At 42.4% G+C, this 18,576-nt stretch overlaps 2 protein-coding genes across 10 annotated transcripts in view; one reads left to right on the plus strand and one right to left on the minus strand.

Annotated features, from left to right (window-relative positions):
- Window positions 1-18,576, minus strand: part of LOC111864845 (clavesin-2) — a 52,149-nt gene that overhangs the window by 26,082 nt on the left and 7,491 nt on the right. The window lies entirely within an intron of this gene.
- LOC111864843 (pyruvate dehydrogenase phosphatase regulatory subunit, mitochondrial) lies at window positions 1,562-17,815 on the plus strand. 7 transcript variants are annotated; one of them, XM_023852387.2, is made up of 16 exons: window positions 1,562-1,601; window positions 2,635-2,937; window positions 4,375-4,587; window positions 5,963-6,126; window positions 6,560-6,796; window positions 7,594-7,704; window positions 8,297-8,466; window positions 9,533-9,725; window positions 10,789-10,947; window positions 11,579-11,742; window positions 12,163-12,311; window positions 13,355-13,562; window positions 14,055-14,144; window positions 15,049-15,228; window positions 15,582-15,782; window positions 16,309-17,815. In XM_023852387.2, the coding sequence occupies exons 1-16, from the start codon at window positions 1,582-1,584 to the stop codon at window positions 16,540-16,542; spliced, it is 2,796 nt and encodes a 931-aa protein (XP_023708155.1). In that variant the 5' UTR covers window positions 1,562-1,581; the 3' UTR covers window positions 16,543-17,815. The 7 variants fall into 7 exon arrangements, with proteins under 7 accessions (XP_023708155.1, XP_023708158.1, XP_023708154.1 ...); XM_023852390.2 differs by lacking the exon at window positions 1,562-1,601 and adding an exon at window positions 1,607-1,660; XM_023852386.2 differs by lacking the exon at window positions 1,562-1,601 and adding an exon at window positions 1,616-2,543.

The raw sequence follows: 18,576 nt of genomic DNA on the forward strand, positions 1-18,576 counted from the left end.
ATCTGAACTGTGCCACATTTTCAAAACATCTGTTTCCTATCTTTATGTCATGATTTTGCCCAGCATTTTTGTGACGAGACAGTAACATATACTTAATGTTCTCTCTAGACTAACCTCTTTTCTTGCGTCAGTTAAAGTTTGTGTTTTCCTTTATGGTATCTACATTATCACCCAGTAGATTCACATCATCAGCATAGGCCAACAGCTGATGTGTCCCGTTTAGTTTCAGTCCCACCTGGTTTCCCTGGACCTTGTCGTTATCCGATTCTTAAACAACAGTAAAATTTTTCTACGAATTTAAGTAAACTTTATCAATATCAAACTTCGTAAAAATTCGTGCATTGGTTCTCCTGTTGTTTATATGCGAAGAGACAAATATGGCTAAGCTAATAGGTACATTTGTTTTTCGCAATTTTCGTCGTGAACGCACCCGTGAATGGATGTCTGCATTGCGACATAACCCGATCACAAAGGAGTCCTCACTTCCTCCTCTTACTGATGGTGCTCATGACCAACTTGAGTTGCCATTATGTCACCGAGCGAAGAGTACGCTAAGAAGCTATAAGCCTGTAGTGGCTACGATGTACAGAATTTATTTATTTCCTTATTTCATTTAGCTACGAGTACTGGTCGCTTCCTCTTTACTTCTTTTTGTATATTTAATGCATATCACTGTCCATGAAAAGAATTCGGTCATATGGCAATCTGAGACTGACTTCCTGGTGTACAAAATTGTAGCCAATCAGAACTGAAGGCATTCCTGGTTCGCAACAATAGGCCACAAATGCATGTACTTGAGAACAATTTGAGTTTTCCTCTTCAATACGTTATAAAATGAAGTTCTGCTTGGCGAGGCACATGTTCCCTTTGAACATCCCAATTTATACCTCATTCTACGCGTGAAAGTGGTACACAAAAACCTCGTGGTATTCAGGCACTACCACAAGAGACCTTCACGAACAGAAACCTTTATGGCATGCTTTAGGATCACACAAATTCTTTTTACAGGTTCCGAAATATGCTCATTAGCCGAGCATACCTGTCTGCTCGCAAATAGCTCGACATCCGTTGAAAGTATTTTCGTGAAATATGATACTGCGGAGTTCTGCCAAAGTTTCTTGAAAATCGGGCAGTTAATGAGCTCTGAGAGCCCCACGCGGGGTGACAATGGAGATTCTACTGCCTTATGAGCTTTGATGCACATTTACTGACGTTTCGGAGAAACTTATTGCCTCTGTCTTCGGGGCCGAGGAGTAAGCCGAGCTAACAAATATGTAGCAAGCAGGTCGGTTTACTCTTCGATCCTGAGAGTGGAGGCAATACGTTCATCCGAAACGTCGGTAAACGTGACACGGCGTCACAGGCAGAACTCTTCGTAGTAACCACCACAGAACCGCGAGGACCCCAAATTTTACGAGATGACTTAATGTTTTTCGAAAAGCACGTACGTAACAACACTCGCAACATCGCAGAAAGAAGCATGCTGAACATAGATGGTACTGAACTCGTTGAACTATTGCCTCACCCCACTCTCGCATTGATGCCCGACACACTCCGACGCAGAAGTCTACCGCGCAAGGAATGCCTATTCTTATCACGATGTATGCCGACCGTAAACAGCTGTTACTGTTTAATAAAATCTGTAATTAGGAGGATTGAGGTTATGTGTGCTTTATTCGCGATCATTTGTTTGTAACTAGACAATGAATATGTAATTTTTACTTTGAGTTATTATGCAAATTACGTATTATTACGTTTCATTTTGATAGATCCTCTTAGCCATAGGTTGAGTACTCCTTATTTTAAATTCATTCTGATTTTATGTCTAAGTAGACAGTCCTTCCCATTTAAGGTTCTGAAGTGTGTTTAAATACGCGATGGACTGTAGTTTATCTGGATATGGTTACTACGTAGAAAGTAAAGGAATCAACCCTTCTAAATGTCTTACGCTATAAATTTTTATTTAAGACAAGTGTGTCAGCTGAGGTTAAAACTAATACCATGAAACAGAAATTTTTAAAAGTTTAGTGTCAAATTTAGTGAAAAAAATTCCATTTTTTTTATGGATCCTGGAGGTTCATTAACGCGCTCACAAGAGTCCGCCACCATCCTATCAGAGGCATATGAATCCAGCTCACGTCCTCCCACCCAGTTTTACTACCAGCTGTTTTAATATTATCCTCGTCTACATGCCTAGGTAGTATGGTTAAAAACGGACTAAAGATTTTGACCCTCTGAGAAATTCCTTGTGTGTCAGAAACATTCGCTTAACATTGCATACATATGAACAGATGATTTTGTAGTATTGTTTTGTGATTGCTGTTTGAAATTTCACATGCTCAGCTGCAGTGAACAAGGGTCATGGAGGAAGTTGCATAGTTAGAGCTCATAATTTGTACTTTTCACCGAATATTGTTAGGATGATAATACTGGGAGAATGGTAAAGGCAGGGTGTTCATGTAACAGATGAATTCATACAGTTGAAGGGAAGACACCAGTTTGGAGACCTAGGTGTAGATGGATTCAGTATGTTTCTCTGAAATGTTGGTAAACATCTACCAGCCTACATATTGTGACATTCTATCACTGTTGTGAGAACATTTTCTTTCTCACAGGTATTTTGTGTGGTTACAGATTGAGCTGTGAACATTTAATGATGTTTCATCAGCATCAGATAATTCACAGTGTTATCAGCACCACTGCATGCAGACGTCTGTTGAATGCAAGACACATTACAGGGGTAGGCTCAAGATACCAGACAACTGCATCATTTCCGTATGAAGTAGAGGACATCAGCGTCAGTGATGGAGCACCTGTGTCACTACCAAAGGAAGCTAAAGTGGTTATTTGTGGGGGTGGGGTCATGGGCGCAGCGGTAGCATACCATCTGGCCGAGTTGGGGTGGGGACCACAGACCGTTCTTATCGACAAAGGACGGTAAGAAGGAATTTCGCCTCAGCTTGAAAGAATGTGAGGTGTCTTGTTTACTATATGTGTTTGACTATATCCTTCCTTGTTCCTTGGTCCCCTAGTTGCGGGCTTCGTCTCTGACTTTGTCCCTGGCTGGTTCCGCAGTGAGTTTCATTTGGCTGTGAAGTTTTCTTTATTGCTAGTGGGGTGGGACTAAATCCCTTATACTGCAGCCACTTCTGGCCTATTGTACCAGCCCCAGATGATAGGTGAGGGTGATTGTGGAATAATTGGTGGAATGAAGATTGGCAGGGGAAACCGAAGCACTCGGAGAAACCCTGCCCCACCATAGCTCAAGCGGTTAGTCGCTGGCTTCCCACCATGGCGGCCCGGGTTCAATCCCGGGTCTGGTCAAGTGGGATTTGTGTTGGACAAAGTGGTGCTGGGGCAGGTTTTCTCCAAGTACTTCAGTTTCCCCTGCCAATCTTCATTCCACCAATTGCCAGACTACACGGCATCACATATATGAAGTCTTTAACATTTGTTGTCGTGAGAACATCAAATTTTGTATAATTTATTCTCTCTTCAACTTTTTAAGGGACATCTCATTTTAACGCATGAAAGACCGCCAGAACCAATTTATTCTGTGTGACTCAAACCAACATTAAGTTGGAATATAGCTATCTGGCTAACAGATTGAACCTTTCATCATTTGTTTATTTGAGTCTGCGACACTCCACCCAGTTCATTCTGAGTGTCGGCTGCTTGAAGTGATTAACGTCACTGTTAGTAGATGAGACTCTTTCTTGAGGGAAGACATCTTGTGATCATAGCTTGTTTGTTTTTCAGTGCCATCGGATTCTGTTAACTTTCTCCATTGTCTAGCACTGTGAACAGATGCAGTGATTAGGGAAGCTGAGCACTGGACCAGTGATTGAGATAACTGTTTCTCACAGACCCAGCTGAGAATATGTCTCTCCACCTGAAGACAGAAACAGATCCATCTCTGAGATATTGTGTTCAGTTCGGAATGCTAGAACCCAGTAATGCTAAGTGTAATGAACTGTTGTCAGACTACTGAGTGGTGAGATTTGAGATTATCACGGAAGTCACTATGAAAATGGCTGTCTTCTAGAATGTGATGCTATGCAGTCTGGTTGATAGTAACAGGTAGTTAACTTTCCGCCTCTGTCTTCAGGGTAGAAGAGTAAGATGAGTGGACAAAATGGTATTGGTACAGAGGGAGCAGGGATTGGAATCAGTGCTCTGAGTAAATCTGTCAGAGTAAGGAGAAGGGTGGAAAGTATATTGGCCACTTGAAGGGCGGTTTTTAAAGGGCAGAATGAATGAGAGATGGAGATAGGAGGTTGCTCCAAACTTTAGTTAACTTTGTGCCACACTGCACGACATCACATCCGCAGAGAAAGCAGTCTTCACTTCAGAAATGGTTTATTGTTCACGTAGATGTGGTGGTGGAACAACATGGCATCTCTCAGGATTAGTCGGTGTTTTCAAGCCATCTCTGGCGCAAGTGAAGTTAGCAAAATCCAGTGTTCAGCTGTACAAAAACATGGAAGCGAGAGGACTGAAGACAGGCTGGAAGGAATGCGGCAGTTTGTGTATCGCCAGGACCAGAGACAGGATGATTGCTTTCAGGAGGATGAAGGCTCAGGCTGTGTAAGTTGACCCCACTGCCTACAGCATGATCAACAACCGCCTGGTTGATTTGCAGAAACACGTTTCACTACTTTAAAATGAATTTGTCCAAGAAGTGATGCTGTAAAGGTGTCATCCAGCCTTCATGCCATGCAGTTCAAGCCACCCAGTTACAGCATTGCAACTCTGAAACATCCTTTTACCCTCCTAGCAGCTGTTAATATTTTTAAATGTACACTACTGCAATGCACGTTGATAACTCAACAGGAAATCTCCATCATTTGCTATGTGATCTTTTGTACCGTTAACTCCCCCTGCTTTCTCCACAACTCCTTTCCAGTCCTGCACATTATTAAATGATACAGTACACTGAGGCCAATATTTAACACTGTCTGACGTGAATAACGTGCACAGACAGTCAGTTGTAAACCATCTCCTTTTTCCTGTGTGCTACACTTCACACATCCACATCAAAATATCAGTGCTTACAACATGGATATCATGCAGAAACCAAACACTGCTTGCCCTTCCATGACCTAGCATGGCAGACAATGTGGTGGCAATTTTTAAAGTTACTTGGGTTACCTGCGAATGCATAAGTACCTAATTTCCACTAAGAAACAGCATATCAAATTTGCAAATTTTAAAATCGATATATATATATATATATATTACAGTATTAAGAAACTGGTGAATGCCACGTATTTGTTTTCACAATTTGCATATTGTTTCTGTCATGCTGCCAGTCCCACAGCTTGCAAAGTTCTGATTTTGTTAGATGTTAGGTTTATAGGTTACAAGGACAGAAACTCCACATCCACAGGATTAAGCCTGAAGTCTTGGACATGGTTCACCAGTTCGAAACCTCACCCCTTCCTTCTGTAACCCATCACAGGTGAAACTATTTAAATGATGTTAAAAGTCAGTTCTTTTTTTCCAAAACAATGCATTAAATCTTCATTACAAAGATCAGTTCATCAGTGTTTCAGGAAGTAGCAACTGTTTGTTCTAGGATCCAAAATATTCACAGAAACAAATAGCAGGCAGACTGTTGTCTTATCTAACATTAAAGCATGCGGTGCGCATAGTTATTGCTGCCCTGTAGACAGTTAAAAAGTATTTGTTTCTAAGATCTAAAAGTTTGTGACAGTAGATTAATACAATTTGTATTGTGTTTCTGGACACTGTTCTTCCTCCTGCTCTTATTTAAAACAGCACACAATGTGTTAGAGACTGCATTGTGTCTCTGGTGATGGGGCCCGACTGAGTAGGTTCCACCTGAAGATCGAGACAGAATCCAGTGTCCGAAACGTTTTATGTTGTTTTTAATAAAAACAGGATGATGGGTACTATCCAGGAACACAGTAGTTGTATGACTATCTGTATCATTATGCAGGTCATGGGACATAGATTGTGACTTAGTCACTCCACAAGAAGCGCAGAAGTTGTGTCCCCTGATCGCCGTGGACGATCTTCAGGGCGGACTCTGGATACCTGGAGATGGAGTTGGAGATCCCTACCAGATCTGTCTGTCACTTATCTCCGCTGCTAAGGAGGGGGGTAAGAGGATGGAGGAACGTGTGTTTACTCAGACACATTTGTTACTGTGGTAAAAAATTGCAAGAAATTTTGAATTTTTCCTTGTGAAGTTCAGTTTGTGCAGTTGGCTTCCAGGTACTTTCTTTACTTAATTTCACTTTGTATTGTATGAAAAGGAAGATGAAGTGGCCATTGCCTGTTTAAAAGTACTGTCCTGAGTTAAGAGTATAGTTTCTTGGATTGTGACACCAAGTAATTTAGGAGACAGATATTAGCATTTCAGAGAAGCCTGCTGCATCCATCTTCTACCATGAGGATGGAAGCAGAAGGTCCCTCTGAAACGTTATATCTGTCTATGAAACTGTATGACATCATGCTGCAGAAGGCTGTAATCTCAGTGAGGAATCTCTTCTACCACTGTAATGAATAAGATTTCTCTCCTGTTGGTTGGCAGGACTGCAGGTTGTAGAGAACTGCGCTGTGCAACAGGTCCTGAACCAGAACAGGAAGGTAGTCGCTGTTGGCACAAGTAGAGGCATGGTTGAGTGCCAGTATTTTGTCAATTGTGGAGGTTTCTGGGCTCGCAAGATTGGGAAGATGAGTGAGCCTTATGTGAAAGTCCCACTTCATGCCTGCGAACATTACTATCTGCACACAAAACCAATTCCAGGCCTTGATCCCATGACTCCAGGTAAGGGGGTGTTACCTGCTGTCTCAGTTGTTAGATCTTGATTAATTTAATGACTCTGATAGGAACTCAGATTGTAGCGTGTTGACTGATAGGATGATATTCGCTTAGTGGAGGGTGGAGTCCAACTGGGTCCACTCGGCATGGCGGCCAATGATTGGCCTATTGTAGCCTGCCCCTGGTGATTATGATGATGGAGAATTTGGTGGAATAAAGATTGGCAGGGGAAACCAAAGTACTCGGAGAAAACCTGCCCCAGCACCACTTTGTCCACCACAAATCCCACTTGACCAGACCCGGGATCGAACCCGGGCCACCACGGTGGGAAGCCAGCAACTAACTGCTTGAGCTATGGTGCAGCCTGACAGGATGATAAGTGAGCAATGAAATGGAAACTGTGAATAAAGTAGTCATGGCTCAGTTTGAGCAGAGGACTAATTATCTTACTATTTGTTGCTATTCAATGTGAACCACTGGCAGCATCGTTAAGTAAACGATAAGTAAATAAGTACAATTTATTTCGTGAAATTTGAGGCTGTCATGGCTGTGATTGTGGTATCAGCTCTGAAGAGAAATATTTTCCTTGAAGGATGCATTTCCCTGTCTTCCATTTTGACTCTTCATCCATGAAGATGGAAGTAGTACATTTCTCTGAAGCATCAGTAAACTTCTGACACACCACACCACCTCACATTCTAGAACTTTGTTCAGTTTTGTTTGACACTGGAAACATTTAAATTGATGGTAATTGTGTTTCACATTTCTGCTTTTTAATTCTCAGCATCTGATTCTGTTAATAGTTGTCAGAGACTTGGATGGCCATATCTACTTCAGGGAGAATGGAGGTTCGCTTCTTGCTGGAGGGTTTGAACCCAAAGCTAAACCTGCATTTGAAGATGGCACCATACCAGGTAAGACTGATCTTAATGTCCAGGCAACTCCCAACTCAAAATAAGTGCCTGCTACATAACTGTACCTGAAAATGATTGCTTGGCTGCTAATTGTCTGACTCATACGTGTCTTCTATTCACCATTATGCATCCAAGTAATATTTTATTGCGTTCTCATGCCCTTTGCCTTCTGGAATGTGATGTCAGACGGTTACCAACATTTTGGAGAAACCTGATACTTCCATCTTCACAGGAAGATGGAAGCAGAAATGATAATCTACAGGACAGTATGGCGTCACATCACGTAAGACAAAGATCTTCAACATAAATTTGATTAATGATTTTACTCACAGAGGCATACAGACAGAATGGTGATCTCATAAGCCCACTTCCTTTTCTTAATAAGGAAAAAAAAGGGTAAAGCTGCCCCTGTAACAGGCTGTGGATGCCCATAGGATTGTCAGACATCGAGGCTCACACATTTTCTAGACAGTCAGCTCACAGATGGAGGAAGGAAAATGAAGTTAAAAAATGCTTTCAGCTGTGGGGAGCAAGGAACCAGGTTTGACTTTTGCACAGCTGGTTTCTAATGACATTTTTGCGCTCAATGTAGAGTCATCAGAGGAACGTATTCTCCCTGAAGACTGGGACCATTTTCATGTCCTGCTTGAGCAGATGCTGCACCGAGTACCGAGTCTTGGTGATGCAGTGCTTGAGCGACTGTGCAATGGACCAGAAGCCTTTTCACCTGACTGTAAATGGATTGTTGGTGAAGCCCCAGAGGTCAGTACTTTGTAATCCCTGTCAGTATTCAGCCCAGCTGAGGAACTGACCTTCTGACTTTTACAGAGATGGATACCACATTCATGAAGGAATAATTAAATAAAGAGCTTTTGGCCTTATGTTTACAAAATGCCATTACTTCTGCTAGAATGGTGTAATTAACAAAGACTGTACAAGATTTGTTCTGCTTTTCATGATATATACACATTATAACAATAATGTAATTTGAAAGCCTGATGCAACACGTATTGTCAATTAGTTTAAATTCTTGTCAGTTTTAATAACAGTAAGCCCTTGCTAATCCAGTTAGAGTAATCCAGGTGCTGGATAATCCAGATTGAAATTTGAAAAATGAAAAATACTGTTCACAGTTGAGTGCATGCTTTAAAAGACACATGGCATTTAGGAAGGCAGATGAGCCATTTGTCTGTTCAGACAGAACTTGACGGTTTCTTCAAACCTGCATTATTACGTTCAGAAACAAGCACAACTCCTGGGTCTTCTGTCAATGAATAAATGTACTGCCTTCTTATAGTTCTCAAATAAAGGCTCTACAGTAATTTTTTTTAATTTTTTTTTCAGCGCTACTTAAATCATGAAGTTTTCCAGTAATTAATTTGTTTTTTTGTCTTTTAGGGTTACCATTTGCTTCGCTAACCTGCATTGTCATTTAATCAGGATTAGCAGTACAATACGAATCTCACTTGGAACATAATTTTACAAAACTGCTGACATTAGAATTTAAACAGTTTTTATATGAATTTACTGAATTCTGTGCAATAAGATTTGTGTGATGTTATGCAGTAATCATTTGAGTGCCTCATAAGTGCAAGGGGAAGAACACGTGTGTTTGTAAATTCTTTCAGATGGTTAACACATATTTATGAAAATGGGGACATTTCTTATATCTTGATGCATGTTTATGTGCAGGCACTTGCATCCTGGGAGGCACCACTGCATAATTTTGGAGCAACTCATACCTCTCTCTGCACTGAACATGCAGCCAATATGTTCCTCTGAAATGAACGTTCTTGTCTACCAAACTACACGCCTCGCATTGTTGCAGATCCAGAATTACTATGTGGCTGCAGGCATGAAGACTATTGGCATTTCGGCTGCTGGAGGAGTTGGAAGGGCCACAGCTGAGCTAATCGTCAATGGGTCCTCATCATACGACATGTACGAACTTGATGTTAGTCGCTTCCTTGGGCTCCATAATAATCGGAAGTTTCTCAGAGATCGGGTCAGAGAAGTTCCAGGTAAATACATTTCTCTTTTACATGTTTAAGGACAAGATTACTCCGGATGTTTGTCAGGGGTCCAGTATGAAGGGAATCTGATTTATCTTCACACCCAAGGGCTGAAAATTTGTTTGCCCACTCCTGTTCCCTGCTGGCTGCAAAACCATTCCTTGGTCACCTTGCTTGCTTGTTGGCTTATCGTGATAGCACTGATTTATACTGTAGTCAGTTGTCCTTTTGACATGTTGAAGCGTAGTTCACAGTGTCTGCAAGTATAGTGTTGAACAGAAAGTGTTTATCTGTGATGTCTTCTTACTCTGTTCTTCATGGAGGAAATGCCATGGAAAGTTCTGTGGGACGTACGCTGAGAGTGTAGCGCCATGTAAAGCAGTGAGCAGTGACTTAGTATTGTATCAAAATTATATTCTGTGGCTGGGAGGGTGAGAGGGGAATGGAAACAGGTTTTGTGCTGCCCGGCCTGTGAGTTTGTGGTACCCTGTGCCATGTCTTGGACTGATACAGTGTTTCTATGTTAGAATGTGTGACATCACCGAGGGGTCAAGTTCACGCATCGGCAGTGGCAACTGCAAGTGACACATTTCAGTTCTCTACTTGGTGATGTAAACATATTCTTATCTGTGACGTGTGTCTCATGTAGCTTTGGTTTGCAGGGTTGTGCCATGTTATATTTGAAGCTGTTTTAGTGTTGCAGTGTAGAGTGCTGTCACCGTCTTCAGGGTGAATATGAGGCAGAAAGAAGAAATGGACTGTTACAACAGGCTCACGTGGGAAAGGGGGGGGGGTATGGGTGACAGCACTGTCCAGTGGGGCATGGCTGTATGGTTAGAAGAAGAATGGTTTCCCTGAAAGTTGTGAGCCCCGTTCTTACTGAATTTATATCCATCTTCATGGTTGACGGCTCCGCCCCAGTGTGAGATGTATGTATCAGTCAGCCTGCTTTTCCTCCCACCTCAGTCACCCTGACAGTGGCAGCTGCAGTGTTTGCTGCAATAGCTTCCGTGTGTGATGCTCTTAAATTGTGAAGGCCCAAGTAACAGGATGTAACTCTTGCTTGTGTCAGGTTTGCATTATGGCATCATATACCCTTTTCATGAATTCAAAACCGGGAGAAACTTGCGGATGTCACCCATCTATCCAAAACTGAGGGAAGCGGGTGCCGTGTTCGGACAAGTTATGGGCTATGAGAGGCCAGCGTGGTTTGACCCTGGTTACGCATCAGGTACGTACAGATCTGCGGCACATCAAGAGAGCTCCCAGTAAATGCGCTTGTTAATTAGACGAACTGTAAATGTACATGTTTGCCTCTGGAGAGTAACAAGTGAGGATAGTCTTGTCTCCTCTTCCTTCTTTTCCTCAGACATTCCTAGCTTCGTGTGCGTCATGTGGCAACCAAGCCTCTATCTCTCTGTCTGTCTCTGTCATCCGAAAGTTCCTCTTCTTCCGTTTTCTCCGTTCTTGTACACAGCCCTGTTCAGGGCATGTTTCTGACCATATGAGACCTGTGCTTTTGCTTTTCCCCCTTTACTCTCCCTGCAATATCTGTTACGCTCCATCTGACACATGTTGGATTTGAGATTCTCACGGAGTATATAGCCTTCTGAGGTGTATTGCTGTGTAGTTCAGAGAGAGCTTGACGTTTTGGAGAAGTATTTCACCTCCCCTTTCAGGTCGAAGAGTGAGTCAAGTAAGAACCCGGCCGAAACAGATGACAGGCTACTGCTGCTGGCTTCCTAAATGTTGTGTTCTGTGACAGTGATAGAGTGTAGAACTCCAGCAATACTGATTCAATATATTTCTTGTCTCCATATTGCAAGTGTCAAGGTATTGTAATTTGTTGTTCTCTTGTACAGGGAATGAATCTGGCTCCAAAAATGGCCTTCATCCTTACCGAATTGCTTACACAAATACGTACGGCAAACCCCCATGGTTCAACTTTGTCCATGACGAATACGAAGCTTGTCGGGAACAAGTTGGTCTCAGTGACTATTCTTCTTTCACCAAAATAGATTTTTGGGTACGTATGGTGGGGGCAACATGTCACAGAGCAGGAAGGGTACTGAAGGCTGGCAGAAACTGCATTATGACGAGCTTCATAATGTGTAGTGTCCGCTAAGTGTTGTTACTTGATATTATTGCCCTAGAACAGGGAAGTTTAAATGCCAGACTAGTTTGGATGTTGGCATCTGGATTTTAATTGGTGGTGGATATATTTGTTTTGAAGAAATACAGCACTAGGCGCTGTTGTCACAGCTGTGTGACACCCTTCACGAACTTTAAAATAGACATATTCTTTAGCATATAAATTGAAACTTGAGTTTGCCTTGTTTTCAATGCACAAATGCTAACTGTTTTTGGTCCTTATGGACTGATAGTCTGTTTTTGAATCTCAGGCCAGTCATGTCTGAAGTTATACAAAGTATCCTTTGTGTTGCAGTCCAAAGGAACAGAGGTGGTAGATAGCCTGCAATACTTATGTTCCAATGATGTGGACATCCCTGTTGGTGCAATAATTCACACCGGAATGCAGAACAAGAAGGGTGGTTATGAAAACGACTGCAGTCTGGCAAGAATTGCAGAGAACCAGTGAGTAGGACATTGCTTCATACCAGAGCATGTTCACATTATATTGTGTGACATGATTATGCCGGAATAGCACATTACGGCTTGCTATTTGGCCAATATTCTTATCGTGGAAGGCACATGGGGAGGAGAGAAGTCCTATGTTTTTCTCACTGTGAGTCCCTGTATCGAATTTTGGTGCCAGTTGCTATCTGGGCTCACATTTTCTATTTCCCACAGAGGTATATTTACATCAGTTATCCGTTGAGATGCTTGTGCCAGCGTATGTAAATATTGTAACGGATTTGATCAACACATTGCCCGGCAACAGCTCTGTAAACACGGTCCAACACACAACAATAAAAGAAGCTGTGTTTTCTGTAGATCTGACCAACGCGTTAGTAGACTGTCTGGATAGTGATCACACGTTTAATGTAGGTCTCTGTATGTTCCACATACATGTACTTATGTAAGTAAGAGTGACAGAATTCATTAAAGGCAGTTACGAGTCAGCCGTAAGCTGGAGGAGTGGGTCCAGAAGAAATTTTTAGTTCCGAGGTTGCAGGGTGATTGAAGATGAAATAGCAAGAAAACTTCATAGTGATTTTAATTTCTTGTTTCTGTGTTGTGATATGTTGCCAGGAAACGAATAGTGGAAACTGAGAATCCCAGTGCACGTGCAACTGTGAACTGTAAAGAGTGTTAAATCAGCGATAGCGCTGTATTAATCACAGTTAAGAGAGAGAGTGTAACAAAAGTGCTAATAGATCTAATCATCCAAACTAGAACCCGTTACTTTTGTCACGCATAACCCCCTAAACGTGACAAAATGTATAAACCTATGTTCCAACCATGACAAGTCCCCACTGACACACGTGTGCCATTTTCCGTCAAGACAGTTATAATGTCTCATTGTGACCAAGTCATGTGAGTACGATTTACCACTGTGCAACATCTGCACAAGTCGCAGTTTTGCCAGTCATGACTGAGATGTGTTTGTCTCAGTTCCAGTTAACGCCATCGATGCTGGTTTTCACTGAGACTTACTTGCGCACGTTTTGTTCCAGTTACATGATGATAGCTCCTACCATCCAGCAGACGCGATGCAAGGCATGGATTCAGAGACATCTGCCCACTGATGGCTCAGTTTCATTGTCGGATGTGACCTCTATGTACACGGCAATCTGTGTGATGGGACCGTTCTCCCGCGTTTTCTTGTCTGAACTCACCGACACAGATCTTAGTCCAAAGTCTTTCCCCTTCTTCACATTCAAGGTTAAGTATGCGGACATTTTTGTTTAATGAATGAGATTTGATGGTTTGATGGCAGGATTGTGACTCTGGATACCAGCGTTTCACAGGAATGAGCTGCCTCTATCTTCAGGATTGAAGTGTGTAAGGAGAGGACGCTGTCAGTCTGTACAGGCAGGTTGTAAGGAAGGCGGTCACTCGGATTCATGGGAGTGGAAGATTGGAGCCCAGTCCAGGTTGACTGGAACAGTGAACAGGAATTATGAGGGCAAAAAGTGGCCCTTCTTTGGGACCTGAATAGTTATGTTGCAAGGGGGGGGGCACTGAATTTTGAGAAATGTATGATTAAAGTACATAGCCTCCGCAGCTGATACTTCTCAGCATTGAAGTAAGAAACAAACTTATTTTTCTAATTTCAGTACCTGGGACGTTATCTGTACTCTGAGCTCCTTTACTGGAACAAGATAGTCTCAACTGCTGGACCAAATTAAACTTACATTTGCATGTTACTTTCAGGAACTGGACATTGGTTTAGCGAATGGAATTCGAGCAATGAACATCACTCACACAGGGGAGCTGGGCTATGTCCTATATATTCCAAATGAGGTCTGTACATCTCATGATATATATATTTTTTTTATTGCTAGTGGGGTGGGACTAAGTCCCTTGTACTGTGGCCACTTCTGGCCTATTATACCAGCCCCAGATGATAGGTGAGGGTGATTGTGGAGCAATTGCTGGAATGAAGATTGGCAGGGGAAACCGAAGTACTCGGAGAAAACCTGCCCCAGTGCCACTTTGTCCACCACAAATCCCACTTGACCAGACCCGGGATCGAACCCGGGCCGCCATGGTGGGAAGCAAGCATCTAACCGCTTGAGCTATGGCATGGCCCACATCTCATGATAACTCTTGCGGTTGCTGAACTATTTCTGCAAGTTTCAGACTGAAAGAAGAATAAGTTAGGAAATTTTCATTTAGGGTAATATTTTTGGCATGTTCGCTCCTGTTTGTTTAATTCCAGAATCATAACATAAAAGAAAATGTACTGAAAATGACACATGTTTCTCTACAACTTTTATTAGAATAATTTCCTACTGTGATAACTGCTTAGTGAGNCACCGTGAGAAACGGTAAAGCAGTCTGCTTTAACTTCACATATACACGGTGCCAAATCCCAGAAGACTACTTTCTTCATATCCTAACTTATTCTTCTTTCAGTCTGAAACTTGAAGAAATANAGAATAAGTTAGGAAATTTTCATTTAGGGTAATATTTTTGGCATGTTCGCTCCTGTTTGTTTAATTCCAGAATCATAACATAAAAGAAAATGTACTGAAAATGACACATGTTTCTCTACAACTTTTATTAGAATAATTTCCTACTGTGATAACTGCTTAGTGAGATGCACCCAACATGCACACAGAAATGCGTAAGTGTTTATGTGAATTGTTCCTTATTATTGTTGGAAGAAGCTGATGACTCAACAGTGAGCTCTGTCTGCTTCCAGTTTGCTCTGCACGTGTACACGCAGCTCATAGAAGCAGGGCAGAAATACGGTATCCGGCATGCGGGGTACTACGCCATGCGTGCGCTTCGAGTGGAACGGTTCTTTGCATTTTGGGGTCAGGATTTAGACACAACGACTACGCCTCTAGAGTGTGGGCGCTCTTGGCGGGTAAAGTTTAATGTAAGTTTGCTCGCTGACATCTTATATTTATATATTTACTTAATAATAATGTCATTAGCTCAGACTGTACAGTGGTGAATGCTAGGATGATTATAATGAATTTGAAAGGATATGTAACTAAGTTGCTATGTTCTAGTCTGGGATACCATACTGGAATTTGTCTGGCAGGTCTGAGGAAAACCACAGAATACCTCAGTCATACTAGCCACTCTGTAGACCATGATTTGAACCCAAGACCCTTCTCCTGAGTATGACGTATGAATACTGCCCACCTGACTGCAACATTCAGTCACAGAAATGTATTTATGGAGCTGGGATTGCTACTGTAGCGTGTTCATCTTGTCTTTATATAGAGAGACATGGACTTCGTTGGGCGTGATGCTTTGATGAAGCAACGTGATGAAGGTGTGAAGCGAATGTATGTGCAACTGATAGTTCAGGATCACGACCATGAAGTTGATATATGGCCGTGGGGCACAGAGCCGATCTACAGAAATGGCAAATACGTTGGTGCCATCACGACGACAGGCTATGGTTTCACATTCCAGAAACAGGTACAGTCATGCGTAGGGTTTTGTTGTCATGCATCAAGTCTTGTAAAACATGTCTCGTTTAAATGAATGCGATTATTGTCTTGGGCGTGTCATGGTTTTACATACACTCTGTTTTGGAAGGTGGATCTATTTCCATCTGTAGATATGAGGAAGGATAATCAGAGCTAGCCTCAGTCCAGTGCCCTATTGAATGGGCAGTTGAAGTAGTGGGAAGTCAAGGTGAAGTTATACCACAGCATAATTGAGCATCATGCCATGAAGACATATGGGGGAGTGTAGGTATAGCTCCGCCATTCTTAACCTTGGCAGTATATGGAGCTGAGTGGTCAGCTTTGTGTCCTTGCTGCTTTATTCCTGGGAATAAATTGCCCTGCACTCATTGTATACAAGCCTGATGGGCCCCAGAGCTGGTCTGGATGTTATGGAGAAGAGAAAAATCTCTCTCTACCAGAAATCAAACCCCAATTCTTCTGTCTGGGAGCCCATAGCATAGTCGCTGGTTGTAACTAATTGTTTACTGTTTCAGGTATGCCTGGGGTTTGTCCAGAACTTTGATGATAAGGGGACAGCCCAAGTGGTGACACCGGAATACATCACCACAGGGCAGTATGAGGTGGACATCGCTGGGATAAGGTACCCAGCCAAAGCGAACCTCCATTCACCAAATTTGCCAACGAAATATCCAGACAAGGAGAGACTTGCGTACAGGGCGACTAGAGATATTGTTAATGATGTCGTCATCAGTACACGCAGCAAGTGAATGTGATAGTCTGCAAGTCACTGTTGCGACTCAGAATGCTTGTGTGAATGCGTGGGGAGTGTCAGTCAGGCTGGATTGCTCTAACGAACTGGAGTGGATGTGGAAGGAAGGGGTCATGGTCCAATTTGTGATATCCCATTATGTACCTGGAGGGGCTGAGGAAAACCACGGAAATCTCAGTCACATCTGAGGGCCAGGATTTGTGGACAACGAAACAAGAGTGTTGCCAACTTGACTGTGACATCCGAATATGCATGTCTGTAGGATTAAACTGGCATGTGTATCGGACATATTCTGTTGTCTCATTTTTTGGTTGAGGAACATGGCATTTTTGAAGGTGGCTGTGCTTCCAATGTCAGGTGAAAATGTGGAGCCTACACTCTCAAGTGCATTAAGCAATGCTATGTCTGTCCTCGGACACCTTTGATGTTGTCTTCTTTCAACCAGAAATGAGACCTTGCGAGATGTTGAATGCGTGCCTGTTTAATAACACATCTTGGGAGAAGATGGTCCAGTACATGGCAACTTTCGGATAATTTTGTTAGTAGGGACTGTGTAGCCGTAGATTCAGTCTTTGCTTTGGTGACCAAGAGTGGCGCATTGTATGGAACACTGAACAATGATTTTGTTACCTTTTTGGGGGATCAGTACTACCAAGCACTTCATGATATGTGTGGTGTGGCTGTTGAGCAACTGAGCTAAGGAAAGGTGTAGTTCTGTTTCAGATAGTTCCCTAAACTTTAAATTGTTTCATGTTGGAATTAGTAGAGAGCTCTGTAACATTTGAGGTCTTCATGGTGGTGACTATGAAGAATGCCATCTTCTGGGATGTGGCGCTATTAGATATTGTATAAACCCTCGTTTCAGAGGACCGTATCACCTCCATCTTCAGGGTAGAAGGAAAAGTAAAAATCCATGAGTGAGGAAGCTGCATGTGCAGGTGGCTGTACAGCAACATGAATGTGCGTTGTGATATCCCTACTTCTGTTTGTTACGCAGTTACACGGGCTGAAACTGTATTTTGATATGGTTTTCCTTCTTAATGTCTAGTCATGGGTTTGGTGAAGATCAGCCGTAAGTTCATTGCAACTTACGGAACTGTATATGTTATTTTTAAGTATGACACGGGTCATGATGGATTGATTTCAGTTGTGTGTAAGTACATAGCCACTGGTTTTACAGTCTGTCATGTAAATACACAGAGATGAGTGTAGAACTGTGCAATATTCTCTGCTGCATATAGCTTAAAAATAAAAGCATATATATAACTTTTTTTATTTTCTTTTTCACGCTTCTGCTGTTCTCTAGTGTATATACAGGTGTAACCTTGTCTGTTCCCCATTTCCTACCGCAGACCTGACAAAACATGCAGATATCATGAAATTCACTTGGTACTCTTACTGATTCGTACGGTAACCACAGCTTTTAAAGTGATGTGCCAGTGTTGTGGTAGAGTTTCTGGGTGCAGTTCAAATCCTCATTCCCAGTCTGCTTTCAATTACACAAGTAATGTTTATTTTTTTAATTTGAGAGTTATTCCTCCTTTGAAGTTTTAGCCGCTCTATTGTGATATGTACAGGGAAAGTGACCGTATCCCAGACGAAGCACAGTTACTTCTGCTTGTGACAGTAATTCGAAGCTTGCAGATCCTGTGTGTGTTGTTTCTTAATGCGCTTATTTGCGCATGCAGTGTAGAACTTGTAGAACTGATCGTGAAACTGAATCTTCTACTTCAGTATTAAATACATTAATTCGCTTAGTGGGGGGTGGAGTCCAGCTGAGTCCACTCGGCACGGCGGCCACTTATTGGCCTGATTGTACCTGCCCCGGATGATTGTGATGATGGAGATTGGCAAGGGAAACCGAAGTACTCTGAGCAAACCTGCCCCAGTGCCACTTTTTCCGCCACAAATCCCACTTGACAAGACCTGGGAACGAACCTGGGACGCAGCAGTGGCAAGCCGGTGACTAACCGCTTGAGCTGTGGCGCAGCGTATTAAACACATTACAACCTGTTTCAGCCTTCTTGGCCTT

The sequence above is a fragment of the Cryptotermes secundus genome, unplaced genomic scaffold (assembly GCF_002891405.2).
Source record: "Cryptotermes secundus unplaced genomic scaffold, Csec_1.0 scaffold1850, whole genome shotgun sequence".
Classification (NCBI taxonomy): Eukaryota; Metazoa; Arthropoda; class Insecta; order Blattodea; family Kalotermitidae; genus Cryptotermes; species Cryptotermes secundus.